Genomic DNA, 26,844 nt, shown 5'->3' on the forward strand with positions numbered 1-26,844 from the left:
TAATCTAATCTAATCTAATCTAATCTAAACCTCCCCAGTGCTTGTCCATAAGCATACTATGAAATATTCTCCACTTGTTTGAATGCATGAAGCTTCAACAACACAAACAGCTTGATAGAATCTAGGACAAGATCGCCCACTTGATTGCAACATTCAACATTTCACTTTCTTCACCATTGAGATACTGCAGTATCTACAAGATGCATTACAGCAATACAATAGCATCGTTCAAACCTGCAACAACCTCAACCAGTGACAAACGTGTGGCAGTGGTGGCATGGGACACCACGACCTACAGCTCTGTGACTCTAACTCACTGCATAAGAGGGTGCCGATTGATTGGACTATGCTTAGATTAATGATGCTACAGGAACAGTTTTACTTAACTAATCAAAATCAAAACAAGCAGGATAACTCTGATTTGTTGGACTGTTACGGGAATGCAGCAGAGATTGGCGGTCTCCACTGCCCTTCATTGAATGATCGCATTGCATTTCTTGTACTTCAGTCTTGATGAGTCCAAGACAGAAGTTCAATCTTGAGGTTTCTTATTTGCAGTGTTTAAGTTGAGAGGCAATAAATATTGGTCTATCCAGCAATGCCACATGCCATGAACAAAAAAAGCACGAGAATAAATGTGCACAAATACTGGATTGTTGTAAAAAAAAAACCAAAGGTTCGTGGAAATTGCCATTGCTGTTTAATCTGGTCTATATGCAACTCTAATCTACAAGATGTAGGCAGTTTTTAGTGACATCTGAAGACCGAGGCAGACACTCAGTTGCACAAATTCAAACAGCGAGTTCCACTTTGACAGCAATGTGTATACTTAAGGACAAATTTAAAGCTTTTGTTCTCAAAAATCCAAACTAATAGTTTGCATATTAGACAACCAGTACCTCTATTTAAGTCAGTGGCCAAATCACAGAGGCGCCAGTAACAAAAGCTTACAAAATTACTGAGTAAAGATGTGCCCACAGTGCTTGCTTACTCATCTGGACAGTTTTCTATAATGCTCAAAGGGTAGAGCTTGGTGTGACAGAAGTGTTCATTACATTCTGGCATAAAGGATTTAGCAGCTATTTTATACCACTACTGAAATATATGCAAATTACGTCTGCGTCATAAGAGAAAGGGAAGATGGTTACACAAGTGATTTTACTAGTCATTTGGTACTACCTCTATCTTTTAAAAAGTTAATTTGTCAGACAATCACTATTTATTCATGGTCAACTCGAATTCTATGAATTCATAACCAGTACTTCGAATAATCATTCAGACAATAATATTTATATATACTAGGTCAACAATAAACTCAACACACAAGAATACAATAGACAGCTGTAACCAATGCTTGGAGTCTGATTTATACACTGCTCGTCTCAGATTTTCCCAAAGTAGAATGCCAAATTTCATGGCAAATTGTTTCATAGTTTGTTCCCACATAGACTGAATTAACTGTGTTTGTTTTTCTAATAGTCTATCACCCAAACAAACTTCATTCAATGCTGATGAGATACTGCAGCTGGCAGTGAACTGTTTCACGAGATTGCAGTCTAAGCTAAAATGCAAGAGTCTTGCCTTTTAAACTTACTTTAATGACTTTGCCTCTTCAGTTGAAGTCAGTGGTCCCACATTCAAAGATACGGGCTCCTTCTTCTTATCGATCTACAAAAAATGAAAAGCATTTTAGATGCAGAAGTATAGCATGCATGCCATCTTCCAATCCAAGATAATGAAAATATTAGCGTGCATATATTTGCTATTTGTAAGCCTGTGTATTTAGGTTTTCCGTTCCTTTAAGTTCTATTTGTGGTGGGTGCCTTCTGGTAACTCACTCAGCTGATCATCCTTCATAAGCCAATTTGAACAGACCATTCAGGAAGGGCTTAAACAATCGTTTAAAAATTCAGAACATTCTTGAGTCACAGATGTGCCAGCAGAGGTCAATGGATAACCATTAGAAGCGGCAACATTGCATCCATTCCTATTTCTGGGGTTTCCAGATGAAGTGAAGCTTCAATTTATTAATCTCAAAGAGTCTACGGGGAAAATAAAATGATATTTCTCAATTATGCATTTTATCTAAAAATCACAAGAAACTGTTTGTTGCTACAGGTGCTCTCAGAAACAAACATAGGTGTAAACAATGTAAAAAAATTTGAAAAGGTGAGCTCTTCCTGAAATTGTTCCATGGTTACTATAGTTTTGAAACAAAGGATAAAAATAGTTATGTGTCTCCTAGTCTTCCAATTGCCATTCACATAATATTCTACAAGGGTGCGCAAGAAACTTTTGATAAGTTAAATTGAAGAATGGTTTGTGATGAGCAGAGTAGGTACAGTCAAATCTTAGAGGTGCAGTTACAATATTAAACTAACACAAATGCCACAACATTGCTCATAGCATAGGATAGAACATCTTTGGACAAAATACAAAATCAGTGTCCCACATAATATACAATTTACTATTCCAGTAATTTGGATCCATTATTGGTGTATATTTAAGGCCAAGATATCTAATTGCTACACAGATAAATCCTGAAATCAACTAAAGGCAATTTTTGAGGTAGATCCTGACGTAAATTAGACCATAAATAGCTCTGGCAGGAAATGAATATAAATCCCTAAAATGCTTTTCCTCCTTTGTTACTATGTCCAGCAGCTTGTATAAATTTTATATCATACATACGGAATAGATACTTAATCCTATAAGCAACTAATCGCCATGAGTAAGTTGACAATGCATTTCTTTTACATTAAAAGGCTGGAACAGTTTAAACATCTGAACATAGCTCACTCTTGAGATTTCCTGATGGTTTAAGGCATTCAAATGAACAACATGCATTAGATCCCCAAGCTGTACTGACTTATCAGATCTTGACAGGATAGTAATGTTGGCATTACAGTTTGACTCTCTCCAAGTAAGCTTTGCTGAAATTCTGAAATTGCATTAAGAATATCTGGCAGTCTCATTCAAACTAATGGTCACGGTCAAGGCTCACAAAAGAAAAATGATCACGACATACTGGAAAATTGCCAGAGTTTGGGGAACTGTACTCTAACAAGTGTCACTGATTTGATAATGCAGAAAATTAGACACAGCTGAATGCATTCATTACTCTGAGAAAGCAGCTGGAACCTCTGAAGATAAAATGCAAAATGTAAAATAAAATAAAAAAAACTGAATATCTGTAGTCCAAACTTTCAGCCACTGATTCATGTGTCATTGGATTGTCATATTAAGGTCATGACACTTCAAAATCTTACCTCTCCCTGCATGTTCAAGACAACGTTCACAGTTGCTAGTAGAGTACCAAATGACGGAGCAACATCAGAATCAAATGCCGGAGTCGTAAAGCTCAGGACAAAAAGCATATCATATTCAGCCAGATCCAGGGACTATACAAATAAAACAACATTATATACAAAGGAAAGAAGGAAAGGTGTTCATTAGCATTCTTCTACATTATGTATTTGGCAAACAGAGTCATGGCACCAGTAGGTGAGATTCCAGCAGAATGATTCTTTTCAGTCCAAATGCCCATACATATGCTTCAATATAATAGATGAGCTGCTAACTCTTTGGTATTCACTCGTGCGATATGGACATTGCTGGGTGGCCAGCGCTTATTGTCCGTCCCTCGCAGCCCTTGAACTGAATGGCTTGCTAGGCCATCTTATAGGGCAGTTGAGAGTCAATCACACGTAGACCAGACTGGTTGAGAATGGCAGATTTCCTTCTGTACAGGACATTAACGAGTCAGAGGAGGGTTTTTGATGATCAACAATGTTTTCATGGTCATCAGTAGGTTCTTAACTTTATTGAATTCAAATTGCAACTGACAATAGTGGAATTCAAACCCAGGTCCCCAGATCATGAGCTGAGCTTCTGGTTTAATAGCCTAGCAATAATACCATCAGGTCATCAAATAAACTACTTGTGTAGTTTACCAGTGTAAGTGATTTCAATGCCTAATACTTAATAGACTTCATTCCCACACAAAGTCCTATTCATAAGACTGTGCATTTCATGACCATGCTGCCAAGAAAGGCATGGAAAATTTATAAATTTATATGGACCATGATTCCAGTATATTATACTAGTGAGGCATCACACTGGAAATTTCAGTAACAAACAGCATCAAACTATTTTTGCTTTTAATAATCAGCTATGTTTATTGCAGGAATTCTTAGGCAACAGTTATTTACCTGGTCTAGCAGTATCTGGGAGAGATCTGGGGTAAAGTGTCGAACAGCTGCTAATGTCTTACTCAGAATCCCAAGCAGACTAGACTGGACTTTCAGCAGTGCACGCTGCTCCATTTCCTCTTTTTCTGTGTTTTGTTGTTTCGTTGGAGTCTGAATGGATTTTGGTTGACGAGGGAGAATTGCAGATGGAATAGTGTCACCATTCTTCACCTGTGAAGGCAATTATATTTGGCAAAAATAGGGGGTTACATATTCAACTTTTAAAACATAGAAACGCTCCCTCATTCTGACCTGTGGCTTCACTTTCTTGACTAAATTTGCAATGCATGTACACTGTACACCAATGTCATTGAAGTTTCAACTGAGACTATCCCAATGCATTTTTACACAAGAATTGCCAATTTCATCATCACAGCACTTCCATATATGGACAACTTGATTTAAACATATGCAGCAGCCAAACATTTAATTTCCAATTATTTCAAATTTATCATCATCTATGGCAATGTATCTGAGAGAAACCCCCAAAATCGCTTCTAAAAATGAAAAATTTCTTGTCCAAGATTTGCCTCATGAACAAATAAGGTCATCTATAACAGCCAGAAATAAAAGTATTAGAAGTCAACTTTCTGTAAGGAGTTTGCAATAGACTTCACTCAATCTCTGAAATCCTGTACAAAATCAAATTCAAATACTGTCTTTATTTAAAACCCTAGGTGACATTCTCCACTACCTCCACACCCCCGTCCATCCTCTTCTCTCAAAACGTTTAACTCCCTCATTGATTTCCACTGTCATTCGTCCTACGGCCATTATTCATGTTATACATGCATGGTGAGTGCTAATTTTGAAAAACTTCATCCAAGGTAACCCTATCATAAGCTGACTATCCACAATACTTTCAAGTAAGGGCATCCAGAGTAGAAATCTGTTGTTGTGATTCTGCCCACAGCAGCAACAGAATCTGGATCGCCTTCACTTGTAAGGCTCTGGGGCAGGAAGTAACCCTCTGGATTAGAGGGACAAATTAAAGAAAGTGTTTTTCTGTTTTGATCAGCTGGTTTCTAAACCTGATCCACTGGGAAAAGGTTAGCAAGAGGATTGGTTATGTCATTTTATTCATAAAACCCACAACTCAAGATTCAAATTAACACACAATGCTTTTACATAAAGGCTCAAATCATACATGCATATGAACATATCATTTAAGACCAAGAATAGATCAGACCCTCTAGCTTGCCCTGCCATTTATTAAGATCATCGGTGCTACAGTTTTGACTAGCCCAAATAATCACAGACTCCCTTGTTAGTCAAGAATCTATCCTGCTCTGTCATAACATTCAATGACTCCCATTCCCACTACTCTCTGTGGAAAATGATGTCTCACAAACTGGATTGTGTTTTTTGAGGAAGTAACAAAGAGGATTGATGAGGGCAGAGCGGTAGATGTGATCTATATGGACTTCAGTAAGGCATTTGACAAGGTTCCCCATGGGAGACTGATTAGCAAGGTTAGATCTCACTGAATACAGGGAGAACTAGCCATTTGGATACAGAACTGGCTCGAAGGTAGAAGACAGAGGGTGGTGGTGGAGGGTTATTTTTCAGACTGGAGGCCTGTGACCAGTAGAGTGCCACAAGAATCTTTCCCTGGGGTCGGGGAGTCCAGAACTAGAGGGATAGGTTTAGGCGAGAGGGGAAAGATAATAAAAGAGACCTATGGGGCAGCTTCTTCGCACAGAAGGTGGTACGTGTATGGAATGAGCTGCCAGAGGAAGTGGTGGAGGCTGGTACAATTGCAACATTTAAGAGGCATTTGGATGGGTATATGAATAGGAAGGGTTTGGAGGGATATGGGCCGGGTGCTGGCAGGTGGGATTAGATTGGGTTGGGATATCTGGTCGGCATGGACGGGTTGGACCAAAGGGTCTGTTTCCATGCTGTACATCTCTATGACTCTATAACAGAGTTCCAAATACTCACAACTGAGGAAAACTTTCTTTCTTTCTCATCTCCATCTTAAACTGGAGACCCTTAATTTTTAAACTGTACCCTCTAGTTCTGGTCTTTCCACAAGGGAAAAACATCCAACATCAACATTTCCTCATTAGATAAACCAACTCCATCCAAGGTATCAGTTAAGTGAACCTTCTCTGAATTGTCTTTATTGCATTTATATCCTTTGGAGATTAGAAGAACAAATCTGTACACAGCACTTCAATGTAGCCTCCAATCTCTACACCATTGTAGCGGGAAATGTGTTGCTGGAAAAGCGCAGCAGGTCAGGCAGCATCCAGGGAACAGGAGAATCAACATTTCGGGCATTAGCCCTTCTTCAGGAATGAGGAAAGTTGGTCCAGCAGGCTAAGATAAAAGATAGGGAGGAGGGACTTGGGGGAGGGGCCACCCTCACCTTGACCTCTTTCCACCTATCACATTTCCGACGCCCCTCCCCCAAGTCCCTCCTCCCTATCTTTTATCTTAGCCTGCTGGACCAACTTTCCTCATTCCTGAAGAAGGGCTAATGCCCGAAACGTCGATTCTCCTGTTCCCTGGATGCTGCCTGACCTGCTGCGCTTTTCCAGCAACACATTTCCCGCTCTGATCTCCAGCATCTGCAGACCTCACTTTCTCCTCTACACCATTGTAGCAAAGTGTCCCAAATTTTATATTCCTTTCCTCCAATAAATCTAACAGTTTGATTCCAAATCATTTGCTGATCCTACACACATTCATTTGTGATTCATGTATCAGGAGTCCCAGATACCTCATGCCTCCTAGTTCTGCAATCTTTTTTTGTTTGAATAATATGCTGCTTTTCTAACCTTCCTGCCCAAGTGGACAATTCCATCTGCCAAAATTTTGCCTACTCACAACCTATCCACAATATATCCACTTGTAGAGTCTATTCTCTGTTCACAATTTATTTTCACTCTTTATACCATTAGCAAATTTAGCAACCATATCATCTCAAAGCAGTTAACTTTAAACTAAGGTATTAAATATTTGACATTTTACAATCATAGTTCAAGTCAAATTAAAAGACAATATGTACTGACCTGCAAATAATGCTGAAGCACCTTTGGACTATGAAGCAGAAAAGTGCATGTCTGACATAGGTAACATAGGTTCACCTGTAATACACAGAAAAGGTCGTTAACTACAACAACTTTCACTTGTCCTGCACTGGAGATTAAGATGAAAAACGCTGAGGTTCTTACCTCTGATTACATTTGATTAAATAGCTCAACTGGAACTGTGCATTGAGAGGATTTCAATTTTCAATTATTTGAGAAGAGGAAGTGATCACTGAAATTCCAGATTACAAAATGCTTGAGCGAAAGCATACCTGTACATCTCTAAGGAGCTGCGGCAGGTGAAAACGCCACTCTTTGATGAAGTTGGAGAGCTGAAGAATGAACCCAACCGTGTGATCAACTTCATCGAGGCAAGCCAAGCTCTGCACCTTCCGGACTGCATCCAAGCACTATGAAGGTTGATCAAAGATAACAACAGATACATTGATGTACAAAATCAATATAATGTTTAAAAGCTCCATCTATTCATAAATTTAAAATGACCTAAAACCATCCTTTAGACACGTCTGTTAATGTACTGGATTTTTCAAAGACCTCTTTCATGTCAATCCAGGATTAAAAGGCAGAAAGCAACTGTTGGTGAGATACAGATATGTTACTGAGACCATGTTATTATTCTGGAAAGTGCACCATCTAGTGGCCTGGAAGATATCCATAGCTAATCTGAGCATCCAAACAGAGAATCTAGCATTTGGCAATTCTAACCTATTGTACCATTCAGGAAGGCCCAGACTGAAATTTGATTTTCTCCCACATCCACACCTCCTCAATCCTCATTAGTATCTAAACATTTATCAAGTTGAGTCTTGAATATTTCAAATCTTAGTTAACATCAATTCTGAGTACTTCTGAGGAAGGGTCACTCGACTCGAAACGTTAACTCAGATTTCTCTCCACAGATGCAGATGGACCTGAGCTTTTCCAGCAATTCCTGTTTTTGTCACTTGAAAAACAATCCATTTCAGGAATCAACCTAATGAACTCTAGGGAAAGCACATCCTTTCTCACCTCTCTTAGTTGAATATCAAGTAGTTATGCATGGATAGATCAAGAGTTATATCAGAGCAGCAAGTTCTTCAGTGGCATTTATACTGTAGCCTCAAATTCGGCCTCCTGAATGAATCATAAACTCCTACAGCACAAGAGATGATTCAGAGCACATCATACCTCCGCTCTTCAAATTCATATAATTACCTGTTTGTTTTGCTCCCCCCCATACATTTGCACATTACTTTTCTAATCCAATACAGGAATAATATACCCTCTTGAATGCCTCAATTGAAACTGCCTCCACTACATTTCCACACATTGCATTCCTCATCCTAACTGCTCATTGAGTGAAGAAGTTTCACATATCTCCCTTGCTTTATTTGCAAGTTCCTTTAAATCCTCTCATTCATATTCCTTTTACAAACCGGAACAGTTTTCTCCCCATCTACTCCATACAGATCATTCACAGTTTTGAAAACTTCTCAAAAAGAGGCAGAATTAACAAAACAGTTCAGTAACAATGAATTTAATTTTTCAAGTAATTTATGCACATTCATTAAATAGGATGCTGCAAATACAACCCCCCCCCCAGAAAATATATCCCACTTCAATAGTCTGCTAAACAGAAATGTTGAAACAAATGTAGAATTAGAATTTATGGAAAATGTTAAGAAATTCGACAAGCTTAGTAGTTTTAAATGCTCCAAAAGAAAAACTGGCCCACACCTGCAATATCCGCTCTTGATGAACCCCAACAAAATCTAATGCTTCTGAAAGGAAGTTGTAGCGGAGTGATTTTAAAAGTCTTTCCATGAGTGACATGGTGAGCCGATAAACACCTGGCCAGGAGGGGGCATCCAGAGACTTGCGGGAGGATCCCAAAGTCTGAATTATAGAAAAAAAGTTTTTAAATAGAGTTGAGACATTTACGATCCGATAAGCAGCATGTTATTTCAAATCATTTTAACCTAACTGAATTAACACAAGTTAATAAGCCATCTTGCTTAACATAACTATAGACAAATAATGCATTACATTAGTCTGTGATACAGCTATAAACACACCTCCTCCAAATATATACAAAGGAACCGCGATTATCCAAATATCAATTATCCCAATATCAGCGTATCCAAAGGAGATCTCAAGGTCCCGATAGAAACATTACATCAAAGATGTGTTTCCAACACTGATTGCATCTTTTGCTTACAAAGATTAAAAATGAACTCCGCTTTCTGAAATGCTGCCGAGAACAGTCCTGACTGATGGAAGTCCAGGCAGCATCTCCAAATGACTGACCTCCTGCCCTCTCTCTCTCCCCACAGACATTCCCTGGAGTTCTACACAGGGGTGTACACTAAACCTCCCTTCCCCAGACATTGTCTTGTACAGGTCAAAGGTGGAACCTGTCAAAAAGGTGCAGTGAAAAGTTGTGTATGTGGCTGTATGTGTGCTATTGTGGAGACTGACTCGGCTTTCCACCTCCCTCCATTTTTGAATAAGGACATTATTATATTATCATTTTTTTCAATTCCCAAAACTTTCCCGCATCCAGGAAATTGTGGAATATTATAACCAGTGGATCCAATATCTCTCCTGCCACTTCCTCCAAGAGCCTAGGATGCAGATCATTAGGCCCTGGGAACTTGTCTGCCTTTAATCCCAGTGGTTTGCTCAGTACTTGTTCCCCTAGTGATGACAGAAACATCAAATATAAAAGGAAGGAAGTTACATTAAAACTGTATAAAACACTGGCATGGTCTCAACTGGAACATTGCATTCAGATCTGCGCTCCACTCTTAGGATTTAAAAGGGTGCAGAAAAGATTATAGAACGGTTCCAGGGATGAGGAACTTCAATTACATAGATAGATTGGACAAGTTATGACTGTTAACTCTGAAGGGAAAACTGAGCTCAGATTGCATAGAAATATCATAGTTGTGAGCAGGCAGGAAAGAGTAAATAGAAATTGTCTCTTCTGGGGAATAGATCAAAAACCAAAGGGTACAGATTTAACGCAATTGGCTAAAAGAATGGCAACACGATTAAAACATTTTCATGTTGAGTGGTTAGGAGTTGGAATGCACTGCCTGAGAATGTGGACACAGTAAATTTGAATTATCTGTAAAGGAAGAATGCTCAATATTCCAAGATGGCGAGTGGCTTTAAGTGAATTTTTCCTTTAAAGGGACAACACAAAGAATGGATGAATTGGTCGTCTTCTGTGCTATAATCATTCTATGAATCTTAGTTCTCAATATGAGATACAATTTCAACACAAGATTTAATCTAAACATAATTTAACGGGATGTATACAGAGGTATACACATCACACAAAGTGTTCACCCTACACTAGATCCACTTTGATCTCCAAACAACTCCTATCGTTTTTGTCCTGCATCGCAGTCGGCATTACCTGTGCAGTTCCATTTGTACTAAGCTGGTAAACGCTTAGGAGCGGCAGACAAATGCTTGGGAGGACACCAGCTCCTGCCACTATAGCCGCTCCCTGAAAACAAAGAAAAACTTGAAATTAATAGAGAACAATTTCTTCACATGAACTAACTTATAGTTAAATGTACAGCATTTAAGTAATTGACTTTATTAAAGCACAAATCAAGAGCCATATAACATAAAATGAAGTGATCCAAGATACTACTATCCGTGTTTTAATCCATACCAAGTCCTATTTTTCTATTAAATCTGACCTACATTGGCTCCCAGTCAAGCAGATAAATTTATTTTAAAATTCATAACCTTGTTTTCAAATCTTTCCATGTAATCACCTCTAGGTCCACAATCTTGAGAAACCTGCATTCTTCCAATTCTGGCGTGAGCATCCCCAATTTTAATTGTTCCAACTATGGTAGCCATACCTGCATTGCTGAAGCACCAAGCTCTGGAATATGCTCTCAAACTCTTCTGTCTCATTTTCTTCCTTTAGACACTCCTTAAAACCTACATCAATCACTATGCCTTCAGGCATTTGGCCTAATATCTCATGTGGCAAAATGTTATTTTGTTTTAAACTGCATCTGCAATATCCTGAGATTTATAACAATGTGCTAAATGTGAACTCATTGTTGTGAGGGGACTATAATATTTTATTTACTACTTGAAAATACTTGGAAATAACAAATTCAATGTTCAGCCTTACAAATTTGTAATCATTCCCTATGACTTACATATTTAAAAAATGGACAGGCAGGAGACTGGAAGAACACAGCAAGCCAGGCAGCATCAGGAGATGGAAGTGGGTATTGCAGATGCTGGAGATCAGAATGCTGCTGGAAAAGCACAGGTCAGGCAGCATCTGAGGAGCAGGAAAATCGCTGTTTCGGGCAAAAGCCGTTCATCAGGAACTGCTCGAACCATTGATTTTCCTGCTCCTCGGATGCTGCCCGACCTGCTGTGCTTTTCCAGCACCCCTCTAATCTAGCATCAGGAGGTGGAGAAGTCCTTCCTGAAGGAGGAAATCTTTTCAGAGAAAAGATCACCACCATGAAAATATCAACTGCTTCTCGCTCCAGCTGATACAAGTCCTGTTAAGAATTTCTAGCATTTTCTGTTTTTAATGAACCCTCACAGGCAACCAGATACACAATCCTTTATCTGAAATACTAGGGACCAGCTGGTTTTCAGAATTTGGAACTTTTCGAATTTCAGATTAAGTGACAGTTCAACAGTGAAATTTTAAAAAGATCTTACCAAACAGCAGACTCACAGTATAATGGGCCCTGAGACAGAATTGAGGTCTGCCAGTGCTGGGCCATGCACTACCCCTATGTCATATCTGAGTGACATGCATCAAGTGGGTGTGGAGATGGGTTAACTGTTTGCACACCAAACAACCTTGTTAATGAGATAACAACTTCACAAAAACACCTTTGAATTTTGGAGTTTCTCAGATTTCGGATAAAGGGTTGTCTACCTGTATTATTAAAACTATTAGGATTAAAAAAAAGTACATACCTGCTGAGTTCTGGATAATACTAAAAGCAAGTGCAGAGATGCCTCTGCAAAATGTAGATTTTGTTTGACTCGAAGGCTAAGTTCCAGGGTACTAAGCATGGCAGGAAGGAATGGAACTTTCCGAGTAATCAAAAATAAATGGTTGCCACTTTCATCCATTTCATAAAGTTCTTTGGACAAATGCAGAGCCAGCACACATACCTGGAGACAAGAAGACTAATTATACCATAGCCATAAATGTCACGTTATTAGATTTAGATCAGCCCTCTCCTAGGTATTTAATCACACAATTGTTTTCTCCCTTACCCCATCTTTCTGGTCCTTGTGCTGTAGCCGTGGTGCACATTCTGTCTCCATACAATCCTTATCATCAGACAAACCAGCATTTCCTGTTGTCAGTGCATGATGTGTTTGGTCAAACAGAACAATTGCCTCGTTATGTATGGTCTCACACACAGTCAGGAGCATTTGGGAATACTGGGAGATGTCAGAAACTAAAAAAGATTAAAAATTGTGAACTGTATACCAGTAGATTACTGCAAGTGAACTAAAAAACACAGGAGGATAACTAAATTTGAAATACAAAGTGTGTACAGCTCAGGTAATTTACAATATACAAAATGATTTTACAAATTTTGTGTACAACCTAAATACTTGCTTCTGTCAAATCCATCTCTCTAAATGACATGCCTGTCACGTGAAAATGTCATTTAAATTCATTTCTTCAGCTAACGGTCTGCTCAATCACACCCTTCATCGTCACTTTCAATGCCCTCATACCAAAGAAAACCATTTCTATCTCTCACCTTGCCATGTGCTCAGCACTAAACTGGATTTCCATATCCTTCAACTCAGAGGTGGAGCCTTGAATGTAAATGGTTTTAAAAAAAATGGTTTAGACATTCCATGCCAGATCTGGATGAATTGTTTAAAGCACCACCATGTTCTCAACGGTGAAAATGTCACCTTGTTCCAAAATCATGCTGAAATACAAAGGTAACCATCATATTCCCCTGCTTCTTTTCTCAATTTCAAGCCAGTGTGTTAAATTCTCACGTCTCCTTCATCCACCTCGAGCAAGCATGAGGCGGCCATCGACGTCTTCGACGGAAACTGACTGATCAGCGCTCTCATTTCCCATCCATACCTGGATACAGCAGGCTGAAACACTGCCAAGGCTTCTGCTGCTCCAACCCTACAGTTGCATCTTTCTCTAGTGTTTCTCCTATTTTTACTCATTCTTTGTCCAAACTCATCTTGCCTATGAGACTCATCGCCTGCCTTCCCAACACAATTCCCACCAACTTTCCGATCACCAAACCTCATCTCGTGGATCCCACATCAGCAATTATTTATTGTTCTCTCCTCAGGTTCTGTCCTACAAAGGCAGCAACCATCACCTCTCTCCTCAAAAGGCAATTAACCTGAATGCTCTTGCAGTCAATTATACCATTTCAATCATCCTTAGCTCTGAAAATTCTGCAAATATATCATCACCAGTATGTTCCCCAGAACTCCGATATGGTATGTTTTGCCCATAGTACAAAAATGGCTGTTAGCCACAAAAGGGAAGCTTTCTTTCTCCTTTCCAGTTCTTGACAGGTAATCGCACCATTTCTTCGAAATTCTCACTATCATCCAGCTTGATGGGACTCCACTGCTACAAAAGCTGCCTCTATTGTCCCCCAGTGATCTATCCTTGTCCCGTTTTTCCTCATCTACAAGTTACCCCTCAGCATAAATATCCAAAAACACAGCAAGTTCCACATGCGCACTGATGATATCCACCAGCACTCCCCTTAACCCTAACACGGTATCTAAATTTTAAGGCTGGCATCTAGATGAACAGAAATTTCCAATTAAATATTAGTAAGACTGATGCCATTGTCTTAGTCCAATCATAAACTCTGTTGCCTCTCGGACTCCAGCCCTCTCCCAGTCTGAGAGCAAACAGATTGTTCACAACCTAGGTATCATACCCAATCCAGAGATGAACTTCCAAACACACACTTGTGCCATCATTAAGACCGTCAGTATCCATTATGTGCATCACCACCACCCAACATTGCTCTTCCAGTGTAGGAATCTCCATTCCATTCTTTTTACCTCTACACTTGACTATTCCAACATGCAGCTACTTACCACCCCATATGCTAACAAACTTGAGGTCATCCAAAGTGCTTCTGCCCACATCAAGTCAGTTCAATTATCACCTCTCAGACTCTTCACCAATACCAATTCCCTAGCGAGCAATTGTTCAGAAGCTCAGATAGAGGGTTAATGTCCTGACACACGAACCTTTCTTTTCCACAGGTGCTGCCGAACCTGAAAATTTTCCAGCACTTTCTGCTTTAAGTTTCAGAATTTTACCATCCACAAAATTTTGCTTATATAATCAATTACCGGAACCTTGAAAAATATTTATTTCATGAACTTAAGTATTATAATTCAATGTTTTCAATTCCACTTTTTAAAATAATCCATACAGCTGGGAAGCAGTTACAATTCAGAGGCAAGGTTAACAATCAATTCAACAGTCAGCTGTCACAATACGAATGGTGATAATGCCACTGGGAATCAATCTCTCGGGGAAGAAGTTCAGTATGTACAACAATGATCTGAGTGTGATAATTTGAACTGTTCCTCATTTCAACTTACAGACCAAGTGAGCATGTCTTCCCTGGCCCATCCTCAAACTGTTGAGGGTTGCCAAGACTTTTTGTGGATGGTTAAAACCTGGAATTACCAGACTGTGGTTGGTGATGTTTGCAGTCAAATAGACATGCATCTGGTGTCAGTTTCTAGAGTGTGCAGTGTGTTCCAGTAAGGGCTACGAGATTATAGTACAACAAACAATATAAGTACAATAAATATTTTGTTAACTGGCACCTATGGGACCAGGAGGACCAGATGATCAAGAGGTCCACATAATCAATGTAGAAACACACTAAGTTCATAGAACTGTAATACTTTTACCTGTTATACTGTAATACAGTTATACTTTATTTACAGCATAAATCACAAATAATAATGCACATTTGCCTTAAATAAAACTTACCAGTAAAGAACTTTCTCACTTGTACCTTCAACTGACTACTCAGACTTGTGGAGATTGCAATACAGTAAACTTCTGATATTTGAGTATATAATCTTTGCTAGTTTATCAACAGTGGAAAAAGTGAGGACTGCAGATGCTGGAGATCAGAGCTTAAAAATGTGTTGCTGGAAAAGCGCAGCAGGTCAGGCAGCATCAAAGGAGCAGGAGGATCGACATTTCGGGCATAAGCCCTTCTTCAGCTCCTTTGATGCTGCCTGACCTGCTGCGCTTTTCTAGCAACACATTTTTAAGCTCTAGTTTATCAAGAGTGCCCATTCATAAGATACCATTTAAAAACAAAGTTTGCTGTATAAGCTTTGACACTCGCTGAGTGAAACGACAGTAATACAACCTTTCCAAAAACAACTGGAGTGATTGACAAAAAGCACATTAAACTAACCATGGCCTTTTTCTTTCCTAAAGCAAATCATCGTTCTGAATTTTACAAGAACAAGTATTGCTGCAAATTATATGCCTTCCCACATGCCCAACATCTCAGTTTTAGATGTGCATCATCCTGTTTCATGTGGAGCTCATTCCATTTTTTGTTTTAAGGGTGCTAACCTTAGCCACTAGATATACACCGTTTTTCATGGCAAACTCGAACAAGGCAACACAGGATGCAATCTCTGTGGAAGTATTAAGAAAGAAACTGACATCTCACCTCGCAACCGTTTGATCTGAAGAGTAGTTATGATAGCTGAAAATATTTTTGCCTTGGTCTTCTCCATAAAGTACTGGTTACTCTGTGACAGACTCTCAAGAATTTGGTCCAGTGGGTCCAGAATTTTAGACACTTGAACAATGATGCTGAAAAGGGAAAGAAAATTGGAAACCCAGTGTTTTGCATCATTACATCATTACCGGCCAAAGATCTGCATTATATTCCATTCCTTAAATAAGATTACAAGGCGAAATAGTTTTCCACAGTTTCAGTTACCCACAGCCTGAACAGATTATATTGGATGTTCCAGAACCGGGACCAGGGAGGCAAATTTCCCATTTAAATGAATGGGTTCGCTCTGAACTGCAGTTTCAGGATTCCGCATTGGAACCTACCCCCCCACGGGTACGGGGGGGGGGGGGGGGGGGGGGGGACTACTGTAATAATAGAAACAAAGCAACATTCAAAGGTATGCTCTCGATTTGTGCCAGGATCTGGAATTGGGCAGCAAAAATAATTTGCCCTTTTCAGCATATTTAATATAGTAAAGAACAGGCAACAAAATTGGTGGAATTTTGCATAAATTTCAACTGAAATGCACAATCCATGTTGAAAAATGTAAAAGATGTTACTCTGGTTTCTTCAACTGCATACTTTTGCTTCCTACCTTCTCCATTGTTTCAACAAGATTAGGAGGAGTGTTGCCAACATAGACCCCATTCGCAAACATGAAGCAGATGAAGGCACCAACAGCTATCAAAAAGAAAGGCATTTTTTTTTAAGCAAGAGTCCAGTGTAAAAATGTGGGCTTGAAACAAACTTGCACACTTCCAACGAATGTAAATCTTATCAGAATATGTGTAAGAAGGGTGTGTGTGTGTGTGCGCGCGCTGGACATGTTCTCGAATCCCATCAATTTAAAATTATGAATTAAGATCCATAGCAATGCCTTGACCAGAGTCCACCTATCAATCAATCAGCACTCTCATGCAGTATGTGGTTTGCCTTTTACACTGGTATTTCTTGCAAATTGTGCTGAAGAGTGTAAAACAAAGTTCAACAAGTTTTTTTTCAGGAATTTGATTGCATTACAGAAGAACTCACCAAAACTTTGGTTCCCTCTAGAACATCTTGCAATAACTGCAACCGTAGAGAATTATCACACAGATGCATCACCTCGAACTGGGGAAGAAAAACCTCAATTATTTGGCGATACGAGTGCTATTGCACAATATAAGTGGTTCAACGTACTGGTTAATCTGCAGAGATAATAACATCCTAGATTGGACGTGAAATTTAAAAAAGGGGAAGTGGTCTTCAATCTGTTACATATGCACCCACTGCCATTTTTACACGCTCGAAAGAAAGAGTAGCAAAGACTGGCAAGATTGGTCAAACTTCTCATTGAAATTGGGATGTCACCAGAACATATTGCATTTTTGCATAACTGAGCACATGGGAGCAGTAGTATAATAGTTATGTAAACAGACAGCAATCCAAAGTTCCATGCTATATGGTTAACTCAGGGCAATATGTGCCCCCTACACATTTTGCCCACATCTAAGAAACACTTTTAAGATGTCAGCTATGCATCAAGCACTATCCATTAAATCTATTTTCATAAAGCCACATCTACTATTTCATTAATTTAATTGACACAGAATCTCAGAATATGGGGGGAGTGATGGCCATAATGATATTATCACTAGACAGCCTCCGTCACTTGCTCTGGCAACTCATTCCATACACGCAGCACCGTGTGAAAATGCTGCCCCTTAAGTCCTTTTGATGTCTGTCCCGTTGCATCCTAAACCTTTGCCCTCTAGATTTGGACTCTCCTACCCTGGGAAAAAGACCCTGTCTATTTACCCTATCCATGGCTCTCATGATTTTATAAACCCCCAAAAGGTCACCCCTTTCCAATGGTCCTGGGAAAATAGCCCCAGCCTATTCAGCCTCTTCCTATAGCTCAAACAATCCAACCCCGGCAACATTCTTGTAAATCTTCCCTTCAGGAAATTATAATTATCAAGAATCTGCATGGGTGTATGATTAGGAAGGGGTCAGAGGGATATGGGCCAAATGTTGACAAAAGGGAGTAATTAATTTAGGATATCTAGTAGGCATGGACAAGTTGGACCGAAGTGTCTGTTTGGAAGCTGTACATCTCTATGACTGTACAACTATTAATCTAGAGACCTAGGTAAAAGCCCTGGGGACACAGGTTCAAATCCTGTCATGGCAGAAAGTTGAATTTAATAAAAATCTAGGATTTGAGTCTAATGATGACCATGTACCATTGCTGACTGTCCAGAAATAAAAACATCTGTTCACTAATGTCCTTCAGGTAAGAAAATCTGGCATCCGCAACCAGTGGGGCCAATGTACATCCAAAGAAACGTGGCTGACTCTCGACTGCCCTCTGGCCAATTAGAGATGGGAAATAAACATTGGCCTGGTTAGCAACGTCCACGTCGCATGAAACAAAGTATATTAAAAAAAAACTTAAATTGTGGCTCAGTGGTTAGCACTGCTGCCTCTCAGTGCCCTGAGATGCAGGTTCAAATTCATCCTCAGGCAACTGTCTGTGTCAAGTTTGCATGTTCTCCCTGTGCCTGTATGAGTTTCTACCAGGTTGCTCTGGTTTCCTCCCACAGTCTATAGATGTGCAAATTAGGTGGATTGGTAATGCTAAATTGCCCATAGTGTGCAGGGGTGTGTAGATTAGGTGCATTAACCATGGGAAATGCAGAGTTACAGGGATACAGTTTGGGGGGGTCTGGTTGGGATGTTCTTCAGAGGCTTGATGTGGACTCTTTTGGCCAAATGGCCTGTTCCCACACTTTAGGGATTCTCAGGATTCTAAGCTTCACGTCCATGCCAGGCCTTGGAGAGCGCAAAATTTTAAAAATTGTATCAGTCACTACTATATAATGGTGACAAAATTCCTATAAGTTATTAATACTCAAAATAATTGGTATTTTTCCTTACGTAATTGGTAGCCAGTACAAGAACCATTCTCCATGCAGAGATTATCATATGGAACTCCAGAAATGGAGCAGCCCCCTCAGTTTCTGTCTCCATCATATGGATAACAAGAGATTTGATGTATTCAGACCAATATTCATACCGCTTCTTCTCAAAGAACATCTTCAGTGTGCGCTTTAAGGACTGGTCCAGAGAACCCCTGACAGAAAACATAATACAAATCAATGACTTTTTAGTCATTGTCATCAATTCCCCTAATTCATATATGGCTTGTTTCAGTTCAGAAGATTGGATCAGTACTCTGGCACCTTTGTAACTGTAAGGAATTGGTCAATCAAGAGAAAAATGACAAAAAGATTTGACTGTGCTGGCACTGCAAACCCATTACGAACACGTGACAAGTTATCGTTTTAAAGGATAATTTTAAAACAAACTAGAATTATTTTGTGCTACAACTAATTTAGGAATAGAAATAAAACGCCTTAGAAAGGAGATCAGAAGAAAACTAAGTTCCTCATTCAGCCCATCTGTTAAAAGTGTGCATCTTAACATGAAGTGCAAGCATTTCTAGGAAGCGATGACTGTAATGGAAAAAAAATCTTATATTGAAACCTATAGACCAAAGTCCTCAAAATACAGATTTATACAGCATACACTGTTTTCTCAACTGCAAATGAAGAGTAATTTTCACAAAATTGACTGGAAGAAGGATTTAAAAAAAAACAGCACTGACATTTATTCCAGTACATCTAATATTAAAATAATAGCAATTTACCAGTACATTAACATGTTGAATGCATTACGAAAAATATTCATCTTTATTCAAAATTCACCTTACTTTTGACCTACTGTTGGCAAGCAAGGAAGAAACAATTGTCATGGTCCATGTAGATGTTAAGAAGCTCTGTGCAGAGATTATGAGGAATGAGACACAAAAGTAAAACTTCAAAGATTATAATCTTGGATTACTTGGGCCATGCGCTAATTGGCATAGAGCATATAAAATTAGAGAGATGAGGCACATGGTTCAAAGACTGATGCGGAAGAAGTGAGTTCCAGTTCGTGATGAAGCAGCACCAGTATTCAAAAAAATGGGGATTGCACCATTTGGTTAGTCTATACCTGATAGGTGCTAAGAGCGGCTGACTTCTGTACTGTGCATGTAGGGAAGCAGTGGGGGCTTTAATCTGATATTAGGAAAAAGTAATCAAATGTGGAAAGATGCGGTATATAAAAAAGTAGACAAGGTAAGAAAGGAAAACAAAAATATAGGAAATAAGGGAGACTGGGAAACCTAATAATGCACCAATGTTAAGGAATAGTACTGGAATTAAGTTGCTAGTGGGAGAAATCGACAGGATCCCTATCAGTAACTACGATGCTGGGCAAAGTATACAAGAAATATTATATCTTTGTTATAAAGGAAAAGTGACTTGAGCATACATATAAACTGGAAAAATCATACTGGTAATAGTAGCCTGCATAAGAAGCTCAGAATGCTTTTGAGAGTTTCTTAGAGCAGTACATTCTGGAACTGGAGACTTGATAGTGAGACAGTATTGATTGATGACCTCGTGGTAAAGACATCCCTCAGGCAGCAGCTCAAAAGGGAGAACATTGGGAGTAATATTCGATTTTTAAACTTCAATAAGGAAAACTATGTGCACTTGCAATGACAGCTAGCTGAAGCAAACTTGTATAATAGGTTAGAGGATAGATCAATACAGATGTAGTGGCAGATGTTTAAGGTATATTTGAGAGCGCTCAGAAGTATATTATTACCATGAAAACTTCTAAAGCGAGGATCCACCACCCATGATCAACTAATGTAGTTAGGAAAAGCTTCAATCTTAGGGGAAAAGTACAAAAATGCATGGCAGGCCGGATGATTGATCACAAAGTACAGCAAAGAATGACAAAGTCATGTGGCCTGAAAGAAGAAATTGAGATTGAGAGAGAAAGTCAGCTCAAAATGTGAAGCAGCTAGCAAGAGATTCTACAGGTATTGAAAAAGAAAAAGAGCAAGCAATGTGATCACTGATCCTCTACAACTGGAGAATGGGTGTTAGTAGTAAATAAGGAAATATCAGGTGAAAGGGAGAAATATTTTGCCTTTATCTTCATTGTAGGGGACAAGAAAAAAATTCTACTAATAGGCTATATCTTAGGAATGGACAGGAGCAAAAAGCTACCATCACTAGGCAAGGAGTACTAAGCAAACTGATGTAACAATAGGCAGAGAAGTTTCTAGTCCTGATGGAATTAATCCTATAGTTCTCAAAAAGGTGATTAATAATGTTGCAGATACATTAGAATAAATTTTCAAAAATTATCTAGTTTCAGGAGAAGCTCCATCAGACTGTAAAATAGCAAATCTAACCCCTTCATTCAAAAAGGGAGGCGTACAGAAAACAAAAATCTGGATGCCAGTTAACTCAACATCAATCATGGAGAACGTGATGGAATTGATTAAAGAGGTTATGACTGGTCACTTCAAACAACAAGATAATTGGGAAGACTCAGCATGGTTTCTTGAAAGGGAAACATGTCGAGCCACTGTATTAGAGTTTGTCAAAGGAACAAAGTGCTGTGGCTAAGAGGGATACTGTAGATGTACTTGGGTTTTCAGGTGGCATTTGGTGAGATACCACAATAGCTATTAAAGAAAATAAAAGCTTGTGCTGTAGAGGGCAACATATTAGCAAGAGAAGCAGCTTGGCTGACTAAAGGAAAACAGTGTACATAAATGCACTGACTGGCAGGAGTCTGGGAGGGGCCTGTGCTGGGCCCTCACCATTTCACAATTTACATCAATGAGGAAGTAAGCAAAGGCATGGTAGCTAAATTCACAGTTGACAAAGATAGATAGGAAGCAATGTCGTGAAGATGCAAGAGTTGACAGACAAATATGTATAGCTTAAGAAATTTTTTGTGAAGCTGTTCACTTTGGAAAATAAATGCAAAATATTACTGAAGTCGAGAATGATGGTAGAATTCCAGGGGACCTAGGTGTTCATGACTCTTAAAACAGTAATATGCAGGTACACCAAATAGTTAATGCAGCTAATGGAACACTATCCTTTGAGAGGAACTGAACATAAACATAAGATCATTATTCTCCAGTTATACAGGGCACAAGTGTGATCACATCTCATATACGGTGTGCAGTTTAGGTTTTATTTCAGGAAAACAAGTGTGTTGGGGGTAGTTCAGCTGAGATTTACTAGATTGATATCTAGAATGAGCAAGTTGCCTTGCCTAATGAGGAACGATTGGAAAGACTCAACTTGTTTCCACTAGCATTTAGAAGAGAAAAGGGTAACTTAATTGAAATGCATAAGATCCAGAAAGATCATGACAAGATGCACTTGGAAAGCATGTTTATTTCTGTGGTATGTTCAGAACTAGGGAGTTAAAGATTGTCATTTTATGATTGAGATGAAGATTTTTTTCCTGATGGTGGAGACACTCTGGAACACGCTGCTTCATATTTTAAAGCATGGTAGACGGATTACTGTTAGGGAGGGAATCAAAGACTATCAGGGATGGGAGGAATGTGGAATTCAAAACACACTGATCAAGCAAAATCTTACTGACTGACAGCAAACTTGAGGGGCCAAATGGCTTACTTCAGCTTTTATTTCACATATTGACACTGCCTCCAACATTAGTCCTAAAACTCCAAATTTTGTTCCAACCAAAGGGGAATCCTATCAGGTGACTGCTTTATTTACTTTCTAGACATTGCTGCAATTGACTTGAACAAATTGAAATAAACTAGTACAGACCTCAGTAAAGTTGCTGCTGCAGCCTAACAGCAGCAGGGAATTTAGAGCATGTGAACATAATCAAAAACTTAAGAATACTAGATGCAGATATTTACAGAGTGAATGCCAGAGCTTAGGGCTTGACAGTTGAAAGCACAGTTGCAGGTACGACAACTAAAATAGAAGATGCTCAAAAGACCAGAATTAAAGGACAGTAAGACTGGTGGATTTAGGAAGGATAAAGTCAGGCTGCAAAGAAATTTAAAAACAAGGATAAGTTTTAAGATCAGGATTCAACTCAGGACAGTGATCAAGCATATTTGTGTCTCAAGCACAGAAGTGTGAAACATTCTTAACCTAAGAGGTGGCATGGAAACACCAAGTAAGATTGCTTTCAGGCTCTAATTTACTTAAGCTAGTGGAATTTCTCAGTCATCGACATTTCGGCATCAAGATGTAAACCACCTGTATCTCCTATCACAGGAACAGCTTGTTATTCAATAAATAACACTGCTGAAAAAACAATTGTTACTGTTTTTGAATCTGGGAAATGGTGGTATAATGATAATATAGTTGGGCTAGCAATCCAAACACCCAGGGTGACGTCCTGCAGACATGGAGTCAACTCCACCATGCCAGCTAGTATCATTTAAATTGAATTACCATGACAACTATCATCGACTGCTGTAAAAGCCTATTTGGTTCGTTAACATCTATACTGGATTTGGTGCTTGGCAATGAACCAAGTCAGGTGTCAGATCTCTCAGTGGGAGAGCATTTCGGTGATAGTTGGGAAAGTATTTAATTGGGGGAGGGGGAAATTACAATGCTATTAAGACAGGAGCTGTGGAGCATAAATTGGAAACAGACATTCTCAGGGAAATGCATGACAAATGTAGAGGTTGTTTAGGGAGCACTTGCTGCGGGCGCTGTACAGGTTTGCCCCACTGAGGGTATGGTAAGGGATGGTAGGGTGAAAGAACCTTGGGTGACAAGGGATGTGGAACATCTAGTCAAGAGGATTCATTTTGGAAGGCTGAATTTGAATGCAGAATACAGGGTTAAAGACATTGTGAAGGAACAGAGGGATCTTGGAGCCCACATCCATAGATCTCTCAAAGTTGCCAACCACATTGGTAAGGTTGTTAAGGCGGCATATGGGGTGTTGGCTTTCATTAGTAGGGGGATTGAGGTCAAGAGCCACGAATTAATGCTGCGGCTCTATAAAGCCCCAGTTAGACCACATTGTGTTCAGTTCTGTGGTCTCATTACAGGAAGGTTTTGGAAGCTTTAGAGAGGGTGAAGTGGAGATTTATCAGGATGTTGCCCGGACTAGAGGGCATATCTTATGAAAAAAAGTTGAGGGAGATAGGGTTTTTCTCAATGGAGCAAAGGAGGATGAAAGGTGGCTTGATGGAAGTTTACAAGATGATGAGAGGTATAGTTGGAGTGGATAGCCAGAGGCTTTTCCCAGGGTGGAAACGGTTATCATGAGACGACAAAATTTTAAGGTGATTGATGAAGGTTATGGGGAGATGTCAGAGTGGTGGATGAGTGGAATGCACTGCCAGCAGTGGTAGTAGAGTCAGATACATTAGGGATATTTAAGCAACTCTTGAATAAGCAAATGTATGAGAGTAAAATGAAGGGTATGAAGGTTAGTTTGATCTTAGAGTAGGATAAATGGTCAGCACAACATCAAGGGCTGAAAGACCTGTACTGCACTGTTCTATGTTCTTAACATCCTTTAAAGAAGGATATCTGTCATCCTTGTCTGCAATGACCTACACGTGACTCTAGACTACAGTAATGCTGCTGACTGTTACCTGCCCTCTGAAATGGCCTTGCAAGCAAAACCAGATCAAGGGTATTCAGCGGTAGGCAACAAATGCTGACCGCAGCAGCAATCTCCACATGTCAAGAAAACAAAAAGGAAATAGGAAAGAAGTTGTACCTGACAACATAGTAAATTTCCAGGCAGATGATCTTCAGGGTGAAGGCACAAGTTTCCAGCACACTCTTCTGTATCAGAAAAGTTAACATTACACAATTCATTAATACTGAACAGGTTGAACTAACTTCACAGAAGCTACACAATACTTCAGCAGTGTTATTCATAGTTAAGAGTTCTTTTGGCACATCGTGTTGTTTAAGTCAAACATTCATTTCCTCTAAATCCTGCTTTCCAGGACTTGGACTGCAGCTTTGGATGCTAACAGTGCTCATCTAAATAGTTCTTCAATGTCTTGAGGGCTTCTGCCTCCAACATCCTTTTAAGGAGTGAGTTCCAGATATCCACAATTCTCTGGGTGAAGAACAATATCCTCAAATGGCCTCTAAATGTCTGCTCCTTATCTTAAATCTGCTTCTACCTGTACCCTGTCCCCTTCCTGGTGAACCACTTCGGCGCCCTCCCGAATGCAATCACATCTTTCTTACTGTGGTGAGCAGAACTCCAGCTGTGCCCTAATTAATGTTATATACAGCTCCACTGCAACCTCCTTGTTCTTGTATGCAATGCCTTGACTAATAAAGATATGTCTCCCGTATGTCTTAGCTGAAAATGTGTTGCTGGAAAAGCACAGCAGGTCAGGCAGCATCCAAGGAACAGTAGAATCGACATTTCGGACCCTCCTCCCTACCTTTTATCTTGGCCTGCTGGACACACTTTCCTCATTCCTGAAGAAGGGCTTATGCCCGAAATGTAGATTCTCCTGTTCCTTGGATGCTGCCTGACCTGCTGCGCTTTTCCAGCAACACATTTTCAGCTCTGATCTCCAGCATCTGCAGTCCTCACTTTCTCCTCCCGTATGTCTTAACCTGCTTTCAAGGATTTCTGTACATGCACATTAGTGCATCTCTGATTCCTAGGTTCTTATCATTCAAAATGTACTCCCTTGCCTTGTTTATCCTCCCAAAATGGATTACCTTGCATTTTTCAGGATTAAATTCCAACTGCTAGTGTTCAGCCCACCTACATTATCCTGTGGTCAAACGTTTTCCTCATTATTTACCACACCAATATTTGTGTCATCTGTGCATATACTGCTCCTACATTCACATCTAGAACAATAATAGACAATAAACAGAATGGGATCCAGCACTGAACCCTGTAGTACGGCACTGGACAGAGGCTTTCAGTCACGAAAACAACCTTTCGATAATCAGCCTCTGCTTCCTGCCACCGCCAGTTTGCCATATTGCCCTAGATCCCTTGGGTTCTTGCTTTTTTTAACCAGTCCATAATGCAAGATTTGTCAAAAGTCTCACAAGTTCATGTGGACATCATCAACTGCATTACCCTCATCTAGACATCTAGCTTTCTGAATGAAATGAATTCTTAACTCTCCAAGTGGAAATTCTGCCCCTCAGAAGTTTTTCCAAGGATTTCTCTGCCACAAACGTTAGACTCACTGGCCTATACTTGCCTTATTTATGCCCACCATCCTTCTTAAATAACTGCCATATTAGCTGTCCTCCAGTCCACTGACACCCCTTTTGTGGCCAGAGGGGGCTTGAAAATGAATGTCAGCAGCCTCCTCTGTCTCTTGCAGCAGTCTTGGATACAGCACATCTGGGTCTTGGGATTTATCCAGTTTTAAGCCTGCTAAAACTACAAATACTTTCTCCTGCTCAATGCTAATTTGGTCAAGTATATCACAGGCCTCTCCCAGATTTCTAGACCAATGCTGTCCCTTATTGTGAACAGATATGCAAAGTATTCATTTAAAACCTCAGCTTCATCTTCTGGCTCCCTAATGGGCCCTACTCTTTCTCAGGTTCTTTTCTTGCCCCTAATAAAAGGCCTACTTTCCTTATTGCTACCCATCAGTGTTTTATTCACGTCACTCTTCGCTCTCCACTTCCTTTTTTAAAAAAAACTAAACCCCTGCACTTTTCATACTCTGCTAGGCAACTGGCAATTCAACATTCTGTTTGAAGCCTTCAGTATTTACTATAAGCTTCCTTTCATTTTTCTTATTCAATCTTTGATTCCTTGCACTTGTTGATCCACCTTTCACTTTAATGAAAACATTTTTTTGCTGCACTCTCTCCATAA

The 26,844-nt window shown here is 39.6% G+C and overlaps 1 protein-coding gene across 3 annotated transcripts in view; it reads right to left on the bottom strand.

Annotated features, from left to right (window-relative positions):
• Positions 1–26,844, bottom strand: part of nup188 (nucleoporin 188) — a 98,985-nt gene that overhangs the window by 5,892 nt on the left and 66,249 nt on the right. For all 3 annotated transcript variants that reach the window (XM_043720361.1, XM_043720363.1, XM_043720362.1), the window contains exons 30-43: positions 24,739–24,806; positions 19,021–19,216; positions 17,134–17,211; positions 16,697–16,782; positions 16,030–16,175; positions 12,575–12,762; positions 12,269–12,469; positions 10,713–10,805; positions 9,026–9,184; positions 7,561–7,698; positions 7,271–7,345; positions 4,212–4,421; positions 3,270–3,401; positions 1,595–1,668 (exon numbers count right to left, since the gene is read on the bottom strand). In XM_043720361.1, the coding sequence (XP_043576296.1) occupies positions 1,595–1,668; positions 3,270–3,401; positions 4,212–4,421; positions 7,271–7,345; positions 7,561–7,698; positions 9,026–9,184; positions 10,713–10,805; positions 12,269–12,469; positions 12,575–12,762; positions 16,030–16,175; positions 16,697–16,782; positions 17,134–17,211; positions 19,021–19,216; positions 24,739–24,806 (1,844 nt within the window). The remainder of the gene's footprint in view (positions 1–1,594; positions 1,669–3,269; positions 3,402–4,211; positions 4,422–7,270; positions 7,346–7,560; positions 7,699–9,025; positions 9,185–10,712; positions 10,806–12,268; positions 12,470–12,574; positions 12,763–16,029; positions 16,176–16,696; positions 16,783–17,133; positions 17,212–19,020; positions 19,217–24,738; positions 24,807–26,844) is intronic.

The sequence above is a fragment of the Chiloscyllium plagiosum genome, chromosome 30 (genome assembly GCF_004010195.1).
Source record: "Chiloscyllium plagiosum isolate BGI_BamShark_2017 chromosome 30, ASM401019v2, whole genome shotgun sequence".
In the NCBI taxonomy this organism is placed as follows: domain Eukaryota; kingdom Metazoa; phylum Chordata; class Chondrichthyes; order Orectolobiformes; family Hemiscylliidae; genus Chiloscyllium; species Chiloscyllium plagiosum.